This window comes from Chiloscyllium plagiosum, chromosome 26, assembly GCF_004010195.1.
Source record: "Chiloscyllium plagiosum isolate BGI_BamShark_2017 chromosome 26, ASM401019v2, whole genome shotgun sequence".
NCBI lineage: Eukaryota > Metazoa > Chordata > Chondrichthyes > Orectolobiformes > Hemiscylliidae > Chiloscyllium > Chiloscyllium plagiosum.
Genome location: NC_057735.1, coordinates 49,898,940 through 49,914,807, shown reverse-complemented (window position 1 = coordinate 49,914,807; position 15,868 = coordinate 49,898,940). Strand labels below are relative to the sequence as shown.

Below are 15,868 nucleotides of genomic sequence, written 5' to 3'. Positions count from 1 at the left end.
ACCTTTGTGTCATCTGCAAACTTGCTGACCCATCCTTCAATCCCCTCATCCAAGTCATTAATAAAAATTACAAACAGTACAAACATTACAAAGACAGAGCCCTATGGAACACCACTCGCCACTGACTTCCAGGCAGAATATTTTCTTTCTACTACCACTCGCTGTCTTGTTAGCCAGCCAATTCTGTATCCAGACAGCCAAGTTCCCCTGTATCCCATTCCTCCTGACCTTCTGAATGAGCCTACCATGGGGAACCTTATCAAATGCCTTGCTGAAGTCTATATACACCGGATGCACAGCTCGACCCTCATCAACTTTTCTAGTCACATCCTCAAAGAACTCAATAAGGTTTGGTGAGGCATGACCTGCCCCTCACAAAGCAGTGTTGACTGCATTTAATCAAGCCATGCTCTTCCAGATGGTCATAAATCCTATCTGTCAGAATCCTTTCTAACACCTTGCAGACGACAGACTTGAGACTTACTGGTCTGTAATTGCCGGGGATTTCCCTATTTCCTTTCTTGAAGAGAGGAATTACATTTGTCTCTCTCCAGTCCTCAGGTACGACTCCAGTGGAGAGCGAGGATGCAAAGATCTTCGCAAGTGGCGAAGCAATCGCATTTCTCGTTTCCCAAAGCAGCCGAGGACAAATCTGGTCCGGGCCTAGCGACTTGTCAATCTTAACGTTTGACAAAATTTTCAGCACATCAGCTTCCTCTATCTCTATCCATTCCAGCATGCATACCTGCTCTTTAAAAGGTTTCATTCACTACAAAATTTGTTTCTTTCGTAAAGACAGAAGCAAAAAACTCATTTAGGGCTTCCCCTACCTCCTCAGGCTCCACACACAAATTTCCTATGCTATCCCTGATCGACCCTACTCTTTCTTTGAATGCTCTTATTCCTCACATAAGTGTAAAATGCCTTTGTGTTCTCCCTAATCTGTTCTGCCAAGCCTTTCTCGCGCCCCCTCCTGGCTCTCCTCAGACCATTTTTGAGCTCCTTCCTCACCTGCCTGTAATCCTCTAGAGCTGAGCTTGACCCTAGCTTCCTCCACCTTATGTAAGCTACCTTTTTCCTTTTGATGAGAAGCTCCACCACTCTCGTCATCCAAGGTTTCTTTATCTTACCACTTCCTGCCTGTCTCAGAGGGACATATTTATTCATCACATGCAACAATTGTTCCTTAAACAGTCTCCACGTCTATAGTGCCTTTACCAGGGAACAATTGGTCTCAATCCATGTTTCCAAACTCATGTCTAATCGCATCATAGTTTCCTCTTCCCCAATTAAATATCCTCCCATTTTGCCTAATCCTCTCCTTCTCCATAGCTATGTAGAATGAGAGGCAGTTGTGGTCACTATCACCAAAATGTTGTCCCACAAGATCTGATACCTGCCCCAGCTGGTTTCCGAGCACCAAGTCCTCTCCCCTTGTTAGCCTGTCAACGTACTGGGTTAGGAAACCCTCCTGAACACACCTTACAAAAACAGCTCCATTCAAATCTTCTGCTCGAAGGAGGTTCCAATCAATATTGGGAAAGTTAAAGTCACCCATTACAACAATCCTACTACGTCCACACTTTTCCAAAATCTGCCGACCTATGCTTTCTTCAATCTCCCTGCTGCTATTGGGGGGCCTGTAGTAAACCCCTAACGAGGTGACTGCTCACTTACTGTTCCTAATTTCCACCCATACTGACTCAGTAGGCATATCTTCCTCAACAATGGAAGCTTCTGGAGCTGTGATACCCTCTCTGATTAGTAGTGCCACACCCCCTCCTCTTTTTTCCCCCTCTCCCTATTCTTTTTAAATGCTCTAAACCCTGGAACATCCAGCAACCATTCCTGCCCCTGAGAAACCCATGTCTCTGTTATGGCCACAACATCATAGCACCAGGTACTGATCCATGCTCTAAGTTCATCACTTTTATTCCTGATACTCCTGGTGTTAAAGCAAACACACAAACTGATCCCTTGGTTCCTTCCCAGGAAAATCCTTCCCACGAGCTGGTCTACCTCTTGCTATTGCCTCATCTGCATTAACTCTCACCTCCGGTATACAGCTCAGGTTCCCACCCCCCTGCCATACTAGTTTAAACCCTCTCGAACTACTCGAGCAAACCTTCCACCCAGGACATTGGTCCCCTTCCAGTTCAGATGCAACCCGTCCTTCTTGTACAGGTCCCACCTTCCCCAGAAGGCATCCCAATTATCTACATATCTGAAGCCCTCCCTCCTACACCAGCTGCGCAGCCACGTGTTAAGCTGCGCCCGCTCCCTATTCCTCGCCATCTTGTGGCACCAGTAGTAAACTAGAGAACATTACTCTGTTCGTCCTGTTTTGTAGCTTCCATCCTAACTCCCTAAAATCACTTTTTATATCCTCGATCCTTTTCCTGGCTATATCATTAGTGCCAATATGTAACACGATTTCTGGCTGTTCACGCTCCCCTTTTAGAACCTTATACACCCGAGCAGAGACGTCCGGACCCTGGCACCAGGGAGGCAACATACCTTCCGGGAATCCCGATCCTGACCACAAAATCTCCTGTCGATTCCCTTAACTATCGAGTCCCCTACCATGAGTACTTTTCTATTCTGTCCCCTTCCCTTCTTTACTAGAGTGTCAGGCTCAGTGCCAGAGAACTGACTGCTATGGCTTTCCACTGGTAGGTCATCCCCCCCAGCAGTATCCATTGCTCTTAATACTCAATGGGCTGAATGGCCTCTTTCTTTTTTGCAGTGCAAGGATTCTAAGATTCTATGATATTCTCATTCTGAATATTTTGAACACCTCCCATGGCATCTTCATTGATCTATCCCCTAGCCTAGTATCTTAGCTATCTTCAGCTAATTTGGTTTTCTTGCCCACATGGTGGCCCCTATTTAGATATAAAAAAAACTAGCCTGAGACCCAATCTTCTCATTTTCAACTGGATGTAAACTTCAACCATTAAAATGCTATTGATCACAGGGTTTGTTTATTCTGAAGTCATTCATTGATCCTGTCATATATTTCCAATATGAAGCATAATATATTCTGTTTTCTAGTCAGTTCCAGAATGTGCTGCTCTAAGAAACCATCTCCAAAGCATTCTATGAACTCCTCGCTCAAGCTACTGCTGCCAATCTGATTTATCCAATTCATGTGCAGACCACCTGCCCTGCCACTAATTTTTGCACAGTTGTATGCTTAAGTTTGATGTTGTATAAATTTGTAGGATTTTAAAAATAAAATTCTAAAGTCACATGGGATTAGTGAGGTCCCTTAACAACAATTACTGAATATTTCTCCAGATTTTCCTACTTTTTTTGTGATTACTGTAAGTCATTGATTGACACTATAACCCTCTACCTTTATCTAGCTTCCTATATTCTTCTTGAATGCCCATGTACCTTCAAAATTCAGGATCCAAATCGACATCACCCTGCAGCCATACTTCTCATGGTTATACACACTTATTTACTTTGTTACAAGTGCAATGTACATTCAGATACAGAGCCTCTTGTTTTGTCATTATCAGTGCATTTTAGGTTATTTCTACTGATCCCTTCCTGCCTTTCTGTGACCATCAATTTGGCATATTATTATTTTCCTCATCTTGTTTCCATTTTTAACATACCACATTTTTCCACATTTCCACAAGTACACAGTTCACAAAAACACTGAACCAACTCCAGCTTGTCCCAGCAACGTAGTCCCACTTTCCCCAGTACGGGCGCCCACAAACTGCATCTTACTTCTCCCACACAGTCTTTGACTACATATTCATCTCTGACTTGACACATCCTACACAAATTTATATGTGGCTCAGATTATAAGTCACAGTTAATAACTTAATATTCCAACTTTTGAAACATCACACTTCGCAGCTCACTCATTACGTACACAGTCTCTTTCTAGTTCTAACCAATGGAACCAGAAGTCCACAATTCCACACCGAACCTCTGTATCCCAACCTTTACATTTACCCCTGACTATTGCACCTAACATATGGGCAATTTAACATGGCCAATTCACCTGATCTGCATATCTTTGGATTGAGAGAGGAAACTACAGCAAACCCACACAGATACTGGGGGAATGTGCAAACTCCACAGTGGCCCAAAATGGGAATCAAACCCGGGTCCCTGGTGCTATGAGGCAGCAGTACTAACCACTGAGCCATCATGTCACCCCAGGACAAACATGGGCAAGGAAACCTGATGGGTTTTCCACAAAGTTTGTAATTTCACATTTAGCCATATTTATACTGTATCTGCCACATGCTTGTCCACAGTTGTTTCGATTACCCTGAAGACTCCTACAATCCTCATAATTCACAATCTCAGCTTTGCATTCAGTAAATTTAGAAATGTTGTATTTGTTTCCTTCATCCAAGTAATTTATATACATTACATATAGCTGTGACCAAAACACTGATCCATGCAGTACATCACAAGTCACAGGTTACCATCCAGAAAAAAAGCTATTTATTCCCGTAGATTCAATTCTGTCAACCAATTCAAGCCACAGCTGTGTGCTTCATCTTTGCCCTCTAGGCTCAGGATACCTTTACAAAAAAGGTGAAGTTCAAATACAACACATCTACTGCTTTTTGCTCATCTTATTCTACCAGCTACCATCCTCAAAATAATCTAGTAGATTAGTCAAATACGATTCCCTTCAAACACACATGTCCACTAATTCTGGTAATGCTTTCTACAATGGCCTAGTGACATTATTGCAAGACTTTTAATCAAAAGATTCAAGGGAAAGACAATGAACAGTAGCCAGCCCATGAGCAAATATGGGAAAAACCCCCAAGTAACATTCTGAAGGCCTTTCATATTTCCTTAAGATTATGAGAAATAGAAACTGGAATAGGCCTTTCAGTCCCTCGAGTGAGCTCCACCATTCAACAGGATTATGGCTGATTTACCTTCCTGCATTTATCATCACCCTTGACTCCCCTACTGATCAAGAACCCACTTACCTATTTCAGCCTTAAATAGACACAAAAATCCTAACCCCACAGATCTTTGCAGCAAGGATTTTCAAAGAGCCACAACCCTCAGGAGAAATTCCTATCATCCTCATCTTAAATTGGTGCCCCTTAATTTGGACTGTGCCCTCTGATCTTGGATTCTCCGAAGAAGGAAATCATCCTCTCAATATCTATCCTGACAAGGTCCTTAATAATCCTGCACGTTTCAATAGGATCACCTCTCATCTCTCTAAATTCCAGAGTCCCAACCTATTTAGCTTTTGCTCAAATGACAATCCCCAATACCAGGGATTATCCTCATGAACCCTCTCTGAACTGCATCCTATGAAGTGATATCTTTCCTTGAATAAGGAGACCAAAACTCTTTGTAGTACTCCAGATGTAGTCGCACCAACACCTTGTACAGTTGCAGCAAGATTTCCACTTCTTTCATACGCCAACCCCATTGAAATAAAGGCCAACATTCCACTAGATTTCCCGATTATCTCTGCACCCGTGTGCTAGCTGTGTTTTGTACACAAGTTCCCCAAAGTCCCTTTGTGTTGCAGCTTTCTGCAGTTTTCCTCCATGTAAATAATACCTCCTCTTTTCCTCTACTATCAATGAACAACTTTCACACTTTCCCACACTACATTCCATTTGCCAACTTTTACCCATTTGCGTAAAGTATTTGTATCCTTTCCTCAACTTGCCTTTCCATCTATTTTAGCAATTTCTGAAGATCAGTCTCATACCTCACCCTGTCAGATAGTGTAATTTGTATTCCAGATTTTTTTTTTTTTAAACTGAATTCAAAAGTCTAATAACCTTGAAACTACTGATTAAAAAAAAACACCAGCTTTCGTAATGTCCTTTAGAAAAAGGAGAGTGACATTCTCACCTGGTCAGTTGGTGATCACAAATGCCCTCTAAAATGGCTATCAAGCTTCTCTATTATAAAGAAATCATTGGTAAGTTTAAAAAAAGCTAGTCAGACCTCCTAGCATCAACCAAAGCACCAGAAACAATAAGAGGTGAAAAAGCCCTGTCAACCCTGCAATCCTCCTTACTAACATCTGGGGATAGTGCCAAAATTGAGAGATCTGTCTCACAGTCAAGTTACAGCCTAACAGACATACACAGAAACCATATTTTACAATGTTTCAGACACCACCACCAACCTTGGATACGTCCTGTCCTGCAGGTTACCCTGGGAGTCCTCATCACTCAAGAAATCTCATGGCACCAGGTCAAACACTGGCAAGGAAACCTGATGTATTTTATATTTGATATTTTAGATATTTGAAGTGCAGGACTGAACTTAGAAAGAAATTAGAAGAGCAAAAAGGGGGCAGAAGGACGTCGAGCAGGATTTGAAAGAATCCCAAGATATTTTATAAATACATTAAACAAAAGAGTTTAACTAGGGTCAGAGTAGCGCCAATTAGGGACCAAGGGGGCAACCTGCGTGAGAAGCTTCAGGACATTGGAAAGAGTGTTAGATGAATACTACTTCTTTTCCAAAGTGAAGACCGAAGAGAAGGTGGAATTGAAGAAAAGGGAGTACGAGGAACTTGCACAGTTTGACGTAGGATATGAAGAGGTATTGGATTTGAAAACTGGCAAATCCCTGGCTCGGATGAAATGCACCCCAGGCTGATGTAGGAAGCAAGATAGTAAAGTTTTGACAAATTTTTAAAAGTTTCTCTCTGGAGAAGTGCCAGAGGACTGGAGGACGGCTAGTATGGTTCCTTTTTTTTTAAGGTCGATAGGAGATGAACCGGGAAATTACAGAACAGCGGGTTTCATATCAGTGGCAAGGAAACTATTGGAAAAAATTCTGAAGGACCAAATTAATACAGACTTGGAAGGGTAGAGGTTAATTAGGGATAGTCAAACTGGTTTTGTCAGAGGAATGTTACGCCCAACAAATTTTTTAGAATTTGTTGGAAGTGTGATCACGTGTTTGTATGAGGGATAGTCCAGATGAAGTCATTTATATGGATTTTGGCAAGGATTTTGATAAGGTTTCACATGGGAGACTTTTGAAAAGGTTCAAGAACATGGAATTAAGGGAAACTTGGCAAGATGGATCAGAAACTGACTTAGCAATTGGACCACAAAGGGTAATGATAGAAAGCTGTTCGAACGACTGGAGGCCGGTGTTCAGCGGTGTACCACAAGGATCAGTATTGGGACCCTTATGGGTTGTTATATTCATAAATTACATGGATGAAAATGTGAGGAAAACACTCATCAGATTTGCAGATGACACGAAGATTGGTTGAGTGGTTAATAGTTGAGGACGACAGTTGTATGTTTCCGAAAGCATATTTGTTAAGTGCATTCCAAGAGAGTTTCTTGAAACAGTATGTGGATCGGCCAACCAGAGGAGGGGCCATACTGGACTTTGGATTGGCTAATGAACCTGGTCAGGTGACTGACTTTCCAGTGGGAGAACATCTTGGAAACAGAGATCCAAACATCTTGAGTGTAAAGATTGGTATGAACAAAGATGCATCAGAACCTTATGGCATGGTACTAAATTAGGGGAGGGTAAACTGTCAGGGGCTAAGGAGTGTTAATTAAGAGGAGTTATTGTGTCAGACAAGTCTTCATTTGTTTAAAGACCTGCTTATCAGAGTTCAAAACCTGCATGTTCCAGTGAGGAGGAAGGAGAAGGATGGCAAGGTAAGGGACCCTTGGATAATGAGATTGATTGTGAACTTAGTCAAAAAGGAAAAAAGCAGCTTATGTAAGCTATAGAAAGCTAAAATCGGACATGGCCCATGAGGAATATAAAGAAAGTAGGCAAGAACTCAAGCAGAGAATTAAACTGGTCAATGCTGACCATGATGCCCGTTCAGCTAGTTTCAACTGCCTGCATTTGGTCCACATCCTTCCAAACCCTTCCCATCCAAGTACCTATCTATATGTTTTTTAAATATTGCTACTGTACCTACCTCAACCACTTTCTCTGGCAGCCCATTTCACACTCGTACCACTCTGAAGAAGTTGCCCATCATGTCCTTCTAAAATCTTTCCCCTCACCTTAAATCTATGTCCTCTAGTTTCCAATTCCTCATCCCTGGGGAAAAATGGCTATATGTAATTGTCCCATCTATGCTCCTCAATTTTATAGACCGTAATAAGGTCACCCTTCATTCTCCTCCATTCCAAGGAGGAAAATCCTATACTGGTGAACCTCTCCTTATAATTCAGGCCTACTCGTCCTGGCAACATCTTTTGTAAGTGCTCTTTGCACTATTTCCAGTTTAGCTAGGTCTTTCTTATAACAGGGTGACCAAAACTGCACATAATACTCCAAGTGTGGCCCCACCAATGGCTTGTACAACTGTAACACAACGTCCCAATTCCTACACTTAATGCCTCGATGATGAAGACCAGCATGTTAAATGCCTTCCTCACCACCCTGTCTACCTGTGACGCTGCTTTCAATAAACTATGTACTTGTACTCCTAGTTCCCTCTGTTCCACATTTCTCAGGACCTTACCATTTACGGTATGAGTCCTACCTTGGCTTGACTTTCCAAAATGCAACACCTCCCAAATATCTGTACTGAATTGCATTTGCCAATCCTCCGCCTGCTTCCCCATCTCATCAAATTCCCTCTAATTTTTGATAGCCTTCCTCACCATCAACGATACCTCCTAATTTTGTATCATTCGCAAATTTAATCATTCCTTGTATATTCACATCCAGATAATTTATTTAAATAACAAAACAGTTCCAGCATCGACTCCTGTGGCACACCACTAGTCTCCAGATAGGCATCCAGTCCGAGAAACCATCTTCAACCATCACCTTCTGCTTCCTACCAATCAGCTAGCTCTCCCTGGATTGCATGCAACCTAATCTTCGTGACTAGCCTACATTGCCAGACCTTATCAAAGGCCTTACCCAAGTGCATATAGACAACATCCACTGCCCTACCCTCATCTATCCTCTTGGTAGTGACCTTACCCCTTCTCTTCTTTTACTGCTTTTTTGTTGGAATGCGGTATGAAGGCTTGTGTGTTATAGTGAAGTTTAGTGATGGCTCAGGTCCATGACCTGACAGATGGTGGCGAGGTGCCTGGAGAGCCTCAAGTGGGACTCTGGAAGCAACACAGGTGAGATGGCTGGTGGAGGGGTGAGCAAAGGAACCCGATAATCAGTTGTTACACTTGCAGAGGCCATTGGCATTCAGGGGGTTTCAGCCCAGCATCGAGTGGCCTGGGTTTCCTTTGGGCGACTTGTGCAATGTTTTCCTTCCCAGGACTGGCGACAAGATTGATCCTTGGGGCAGATTCTGGAGAATCTTGTGGCTTGGGATTCCAACTGGCATGGATGACCTGTTTCAGTGGCAGCTTTTGGTCCAGTATTCCAGCAGCCCAGCATAGTGGACTCTTTCTGAGCCCAGGAGCCATAAATTGAACTAAGATGTACTTTGTCGTTTCTTTTAAAAATCTATGCCTAGTTATTAATATAGGCACTATGGTATGGTGACTTTTAATTTGTGAAAAAAAAATGACTATAAATACTCTATTCAAAGGTGCACCCTCTCAGCAATATTTCACTAAATTCAACACACGCCACCCACACTGCTTTATACTAGATTCACCACTTTACTCATACGTTGCTTTGTACTAGCTCCTCCCAATACTTCAATGGGAGACTGACTCACTGCACATTAGTCCCGTCTGGTTACAATACTTTTTTTTTTATTACTATCACCCTTCCACTTCCATCCAAATCCTGTGCAGGTTCACTGCAGACTTGGTTTCTCAGAGAAATGCATCAAGTACCATCGGCCGCAGCAATATCCAAAAAATGGAAGCTCCATTAGAGAAGGAAACAGACGCAATACAACATTAGCTGATGCTATTTTTTTTTAAAAAAAGAACATTGTGTGGTAGTCACCTTTCTGCATGTTCAGTTTATCTTCACGGTTGATCTTAGCTTTGCACATGCACCTCAGTGAGCACTTTTCCAGATCCAAAACATGGATGGAGTAGCTTCAGCTACAGACACTTCCTGCAGTCACTCTGGACACCAAGTAACACAAAAGGTGCATTCTAACTAGCTAAACTGCCATGCCATGACCGACTCAATTACTTGTTTATGTTTACCTCCTTTTGCCTGAAAACTACCGAATATATACTAGGAATCTTAATATATGTTTTAAACCTTAAACACTACTTGATCTGAAGACCAGGTTTCACTTTGAAGACTGTATAATAGAAACCTCATCGTACGTTGGTCTTCTGCACCTCAAATAGCGAGCTTGCACTGTCAATTTGGATTGCTTTTCAAACACAGCCTGCACATGCCACCCACAGGTTCAGCTCTCTCTGCTAACCAAGCAACTCTACAAGCTGCTGTGATGAGATGCAAACCCATGCTCAGAGTATAATCTGGATTAATAGGCCAGTGATATCACCACCTTCTCCCCAAACAGAAGCACTGGGACATTTCACAGAGGTAGAAGCAGCCTAATTCAAACAGGTCACCTAAATGCTGGTCATTCAGTGTAAGACTTAGAAAAGTGGCAATTCCAAATGCATTTTTTCTTCCTTATTAAAGATCACAAGCATTTTTCCCAATGATAGATATTAGATTAATTGGCCTAGTTTCCTGCTTTCTGACTCTCTCCCTTCCTGAACAAGGGTGCCAGTAGCTATTTTCACCTGCTGGAACCTGCCCCACGGAAACAGCAAGTTCCAGAATATGTTAATCAACATCTCCAATACCTCTGCAGCCACTTCCTGGTCATCAGGTCTTGGTAACATGCCTACCCTTCAGTCCTATTATTTTGTTCAATACTTTGTTCCTAGTCATAGAGATGTACAGCACGGAAACAGACCCTTCGGTCCAACTCGTCCACTGACCAGGTATCCCAATCCAATTTACTTCCACCTGCCAACATCTGGCCCATACCCCTCCAAACCCTTCTTATTAATATTCCCATCCAGATGCCTTTTAAATGTTGCAATTATAGTCACCTCCATCACTTCCTCTGGCAGCTCATTCCATACACGTACCACCTTCTGCGTGAAAAAGTTGCCCCTTAGGTCTCTTTTATATCTTTCCCCTCTCACCTTAAACCTATGCCCTCTAATTCTGGACTTCCCGACCCCAGGGAAAAGACTTTGTCTGTTTATCATATCCATGCCCCTCATGATTTTATAAACCTCTACAAGGTCACCCCTCAGCCTACGACGCTCCACGGAAAACAGCCCTCGCCTATTCAACCTCTCCCTATAGCTCAAATCCTCCAACCCCTGCAACATTCTTGTAAATCCTTTGTGAACCCTTTCAAGTTTCACAACATCCTTCCGATAGGAAGTGATAGACACTGCTGCAGGATTATTCCTTCCATCAACACCTTGTTTATCTGTTATCATCTTTGGGATGTTTATATAGTGTCCTCCATCATGAAGATCAACACAAAAATATTGCTTTAAATCATCCCCCATTACACTGCTTCCCATTATTAATGCCTCAGCTGCCTTGTCCAAGCGTCCCACATTTACTTTAGCTAAATTTTTTCTTATATACTGGAGAACTTTTTGTTTGTCTTTTTATATTTCTTGCTAACTTGCTTTTGTAATCAACTTTCTCCATCTTTTTTTTAGTTATTCACTTTCTGGCTCCTTAAAAAATGTTCCCAGTCATCTGGTCTACAACTACTTTGTTTTGCCATTTTGTAATGCCATAGACCTTGATTGGAATGTCCTTGACTGTCTTTGTTAGCTACAGGTGGTTTCATCCTTATCATCAAATCCTTCTTTTTGACCAGAATAATGTTTTGCTAAGCGTTATGAAATATCTGCATAAATTTCTGCCATTGCTCAGCTACTTGCCCTTTAATCTATATTTTCAGCCTGCTTTAGACACCTTTCCTCCCACACAGATGCCCTTAAGGGAGGATACTGCTTTGACAGTTACTTTCACACAAGCTGCATTTTAAATTCTATCATTTTATGATCACTACCCTCCAAAGATTTAATAGATTTTTCATTGTTACATATTAACAGATCTACATAGGTGTTCCAGGTAGGCTTTCCAATACAGTTCTATGAAACAATCCCTGATGCACTCCAGAAATTCATCCTTCACATTACCTTTGCCTGTTTGTCAACTCAATATGCAAGCATACCCCACCTTGTACGTTTTGACTGCTCTTCTGAAAAGTCAAGTATCATTTATTAAGTTCACACTCCTAGTCACACTGGAGCTACGTATCTGTAACACGTACCAAGTCATGCTCATTTATTCTACGTGTGCCTTCAACTCCACTATCTTGTTAGAAATGCTGCATACGTTCCGATAAAAGAGCCATATGTTCAAGATAGCTCCCCTTTGCAGAATTCTTCTTCCTCATTGGGAAGAGTCAACCAAGGTTAACCTGGGCAATCAAGGACAGTAGCAAATTGAAAAAAAAGCAATGTGGCAATGATTAGTAGTAAGCTAGAGACCTGGTAAACTTTGTTTTTTCAAAGATCAAAGAAAATAAACTTGGAGTATAAACTGAGTATTAGAGGACAGCAAGTGGTCCCTGCAACAGGCCCACTCCGACCCACGCTTCTGTTCTTATGGGTTTTTTTAAAAAACCTTTTTACCATTACCACTTACTCTGGTTTTAGCTCGAGTTGAACTCTTCTGCATATACTTTATATCCCTTCCTGTCACCCTGATCATCATTCACTCTTCACAATCCTGCTGCCTTGAACTAATATTTATTTTTGATTCTATAAATTGACCTTCACCTGTACACCCCACACCGCCCTATGACTAAATCAGCATACAGCCCCATCTACAACACTAGGTCCGTGATTCACCAGGACATTGGTCCCAACTGGTTCAAATGAAGTCTGGCTAAAGTGAATGACCACCTCTTTTCACTGTACTAATACCTGTGCCTCCTGAGTTATAAACCCATTTCTCCCAGCAGAATCTCGGAGCCATACTTTCACTCTCTAATGTTATTTACCTTAAGCACATGGCTCAGGGAGGAATCTAGGGGTACACTACCTATATGGTTCTGCTTTATCGTTTTGCCCTGAATTGTTTGTAATCATTCCAGATAATCTCTTTTTAAGGCCTAGATAGGAAATACAAAACATTTTACAGTCTATCCTTACATCTTAAGCCTCATGAATCCCAGTTTTTACCTGATGATTCTGCACTGTGTCTCTTCTATGCAAGAGACTAGTCACCAAGGCACAGTGCTTATAACTGAACACAGTACACCATCATGAGAAATGAACAAGGTTCAGTAAAACTGTAGTATTTCTTCACCTCGAAATACAAAAGGGCAGCAGTCCCTGAAACAGAATATACGTTAGACAGCTTGAACCTCTTAAATACACCACACTCACCAAAAGTAAAACAAAGAATTCCAGATGCTGAAGATCTGAAATAGAAACAGAAATTGCTGGAGAAACTCAGCAGGTCTGGCAGTGTCTGTGGGGAGAAAGGAGAGTTAACATTGAGTCCGGTAACTCTTCATCAGAACTGATGACCAGTGTGATGTCTGACACTCACCAAAAGACTGGCTCCAGACTGAAAAAGATTATATGGATACAGGATACGCTCATAGTGAGATCGAAGAAGTGAGCCCAATGCTTTTCCAGGTGGATATGCCATCTTGTGCGCTATCTTAGACCATCGCCGTTCCTTACAAACGATTTCAAATCCACCTTCTTCTGCAACAAGCTGAAAAGAAACCAGAGGTCCACAAAGCATAAACAGCCAAAATAAAAATCACTGCACCAATTAATGTTATTATGACCAAAGTATACCTGGACATGAGAGCTACAAAAACTTTTAAATAGGTCACTCAAAATTCAGAAGTTTTCTGTCTCCCCATCTCCACCTGCTCATCTCTCACTATAGTATCTGCATCACTTACTTTTTTATTCAATACATTTAAGTCTTGTTTCTACATTCTTTTAACTTTCAAATTTCTCTTTCCATGAATTTTCTATTAATATTTTAGATGCAAGGGATGAAAGAAAAGCCAGAACACTTAAGTAGAAATAAAAGCTGAAAATACCAGAGCTCAGAGGGGAAAAAAATTCATGTTTTTGGTCTAAGACCTTTGAGTAAGCAACTTTGTGCTGAATGTACTCGCTCAAATGTACTTGTTCCTTAAAATTCATCTCATTAGATTTTATTTACAAATTGTCTACCTAATCCTGCAACACAATCCTCAGTTTTTAAGCAATTTTGTTACACCTCTTTTCCTTTTGTGTTAATACACATTTTGAAATTGTACTCCATTTGCTCAAGTACAAAACATCTACTGAAATCAAATGTCTAAACGTATAGTAGTTGGAGCAACAAAACTACAAACAATGGTAGGAGTTGCTTACCACAGATGACTGATGGGCTATAATCTATGGCACTGTATAAATCTGAAAGTTAGAAATTAAAGTAACAACAATAATGCAGTAATCATATGTTACTTCAATCTACTTATTCATGCTTAGATCTAATGAGAACTAACATGGAGGACAAATTCCTAGAATGCGCATAAGATGGTTTTCTGAGAGGAGTATGTTGAGGAACCAACAGAACCAGCTATTTTGGAACTAGTATTATGCAATAAAAATGAAAAATTAATAATCTTGCAAAGAGAGAACCTTTGGAGAAAATAGTAACCATAATATCCTACTTAGGCAGCAACATTTGTAACAAGTTGTTCGGAATCTACATTAATGATTTGAATATGTGCACCAAATGTACTATTCCCAGTTTGCAGATGACAATACTCATTATAAAAAAAAGGTGCGTTGTAAGTATGATTGATGCAATGGTGCAAAGAGAATTTGGACAGGCTGAGGAAGTAAGAACATGACAGATAGAGTATAACGTGGATTAGAGCAAGACAGACCTGATGGGGTTTGTTGAGCAAAGTGAAATCATTATGATAGAGATGGAGACAAGTGCACATTCTTAAGACATGTACTTCACCTCAATGTCAGAGATATAATAAATCTTACCTTATTGAGTAAAAACAAGTCCAAGATCTTCCTTTCTACATGTGGAATTTTTAACGTTGAGCCCTGCAACTCCCAGAATTTTGCTATCTGGTCGAGAAAATTGAGCTTTACTCTGGTCTGAGCCTGCAAACAGATCAGACAATTATTCTATTCTATACAGATTCAACTTTAGTTTGTGCCTATTGGATAATGCATTAACTTTCACTTATAAAATACACATCTCAAATGAAAAACTCACATACACTTAGTTATGTATGTAAAAAGATGTCTGTCATATTGTATACAAGATACATGAAACAAAGAGAAAACATAGAAAATGAAACTTTACATAGCATCCATTTTCAGGATAGCATAAAATGCTTCAAAGCCAGTTGAACAATTCCATTGCAATGTAGAACACAGATTACTTACACACAGGACAATCAAAGTTACAGCAAGAGTGTCAGTGACTAGGAAATATGTTAACCGAAATATCGAGCTAGGGGCCAGGACTCAAGTAAGGGAGGGGCAGCGATCAGGAAACTTTGAAAACCGGTATGCAAAACCTCAATACAAAACCATATTTCAAAGAACCTATCACACAAGGCAATCAGTACTAATGGGTCTAAAACCCTAATTCACAAACAGACCAAAATGACAACATACCTCTAGTTCGTTCAGTCTCTGAATTCGTGGAGTGAAGTGCAGTTTGTCAACATCACAAGCAAAGGGCGGCTGCCAATTCTACAACAAAAGAGGAGGTTCTGATCTTCGATCTCAACTTCACCCTCTCCCTCCCACCTCTGCCTATTTACCTTTGCCAGCACCCCCTCCCCATACCCTTTCACCCACCGCTCCCTTTAACCCACCCACCTTTCACCAACCCTCCCTCCCTCCCTCTTTCACCC

At 41.2% G+C, this 15,868-nt stretch overlaps 1 protein-coding gene across 2 annotated transcripts in view; it reads right to left on the bottom strand.

Moving 5' to 3' along the window:
* Positions 1 to 15,868, bottom strand: part of LOC122563341 (lysine-specific demethylase 5B-like) — a 231,711-nt gene that overhangs the window by 215,135 nt on the left and 708 nt on the right. For both annotated transcript variants that reach the window (XM_043717091.1, XM_043717092.1), the window contains exons 2-4: positions 15,627 to 15,704; positions 14,982 to 15,104; positions 13,522 to 13,692 (exon numbers count right to left, since the gene is read on the bottom strand). In XM_043717091.1, the coding sequence (XP_043573026.1) occupies positions 13,522 to 13,692; positions 14,982 to 15,104; positions 15,627 to 15,704 (372 nt within the window). The remainder of the gene's footprint in view (positions 1 to 13,521; positions 13,693 to 14,981; positions 15,105 to 15,626; positions 15,705 to 15,868) is intronic.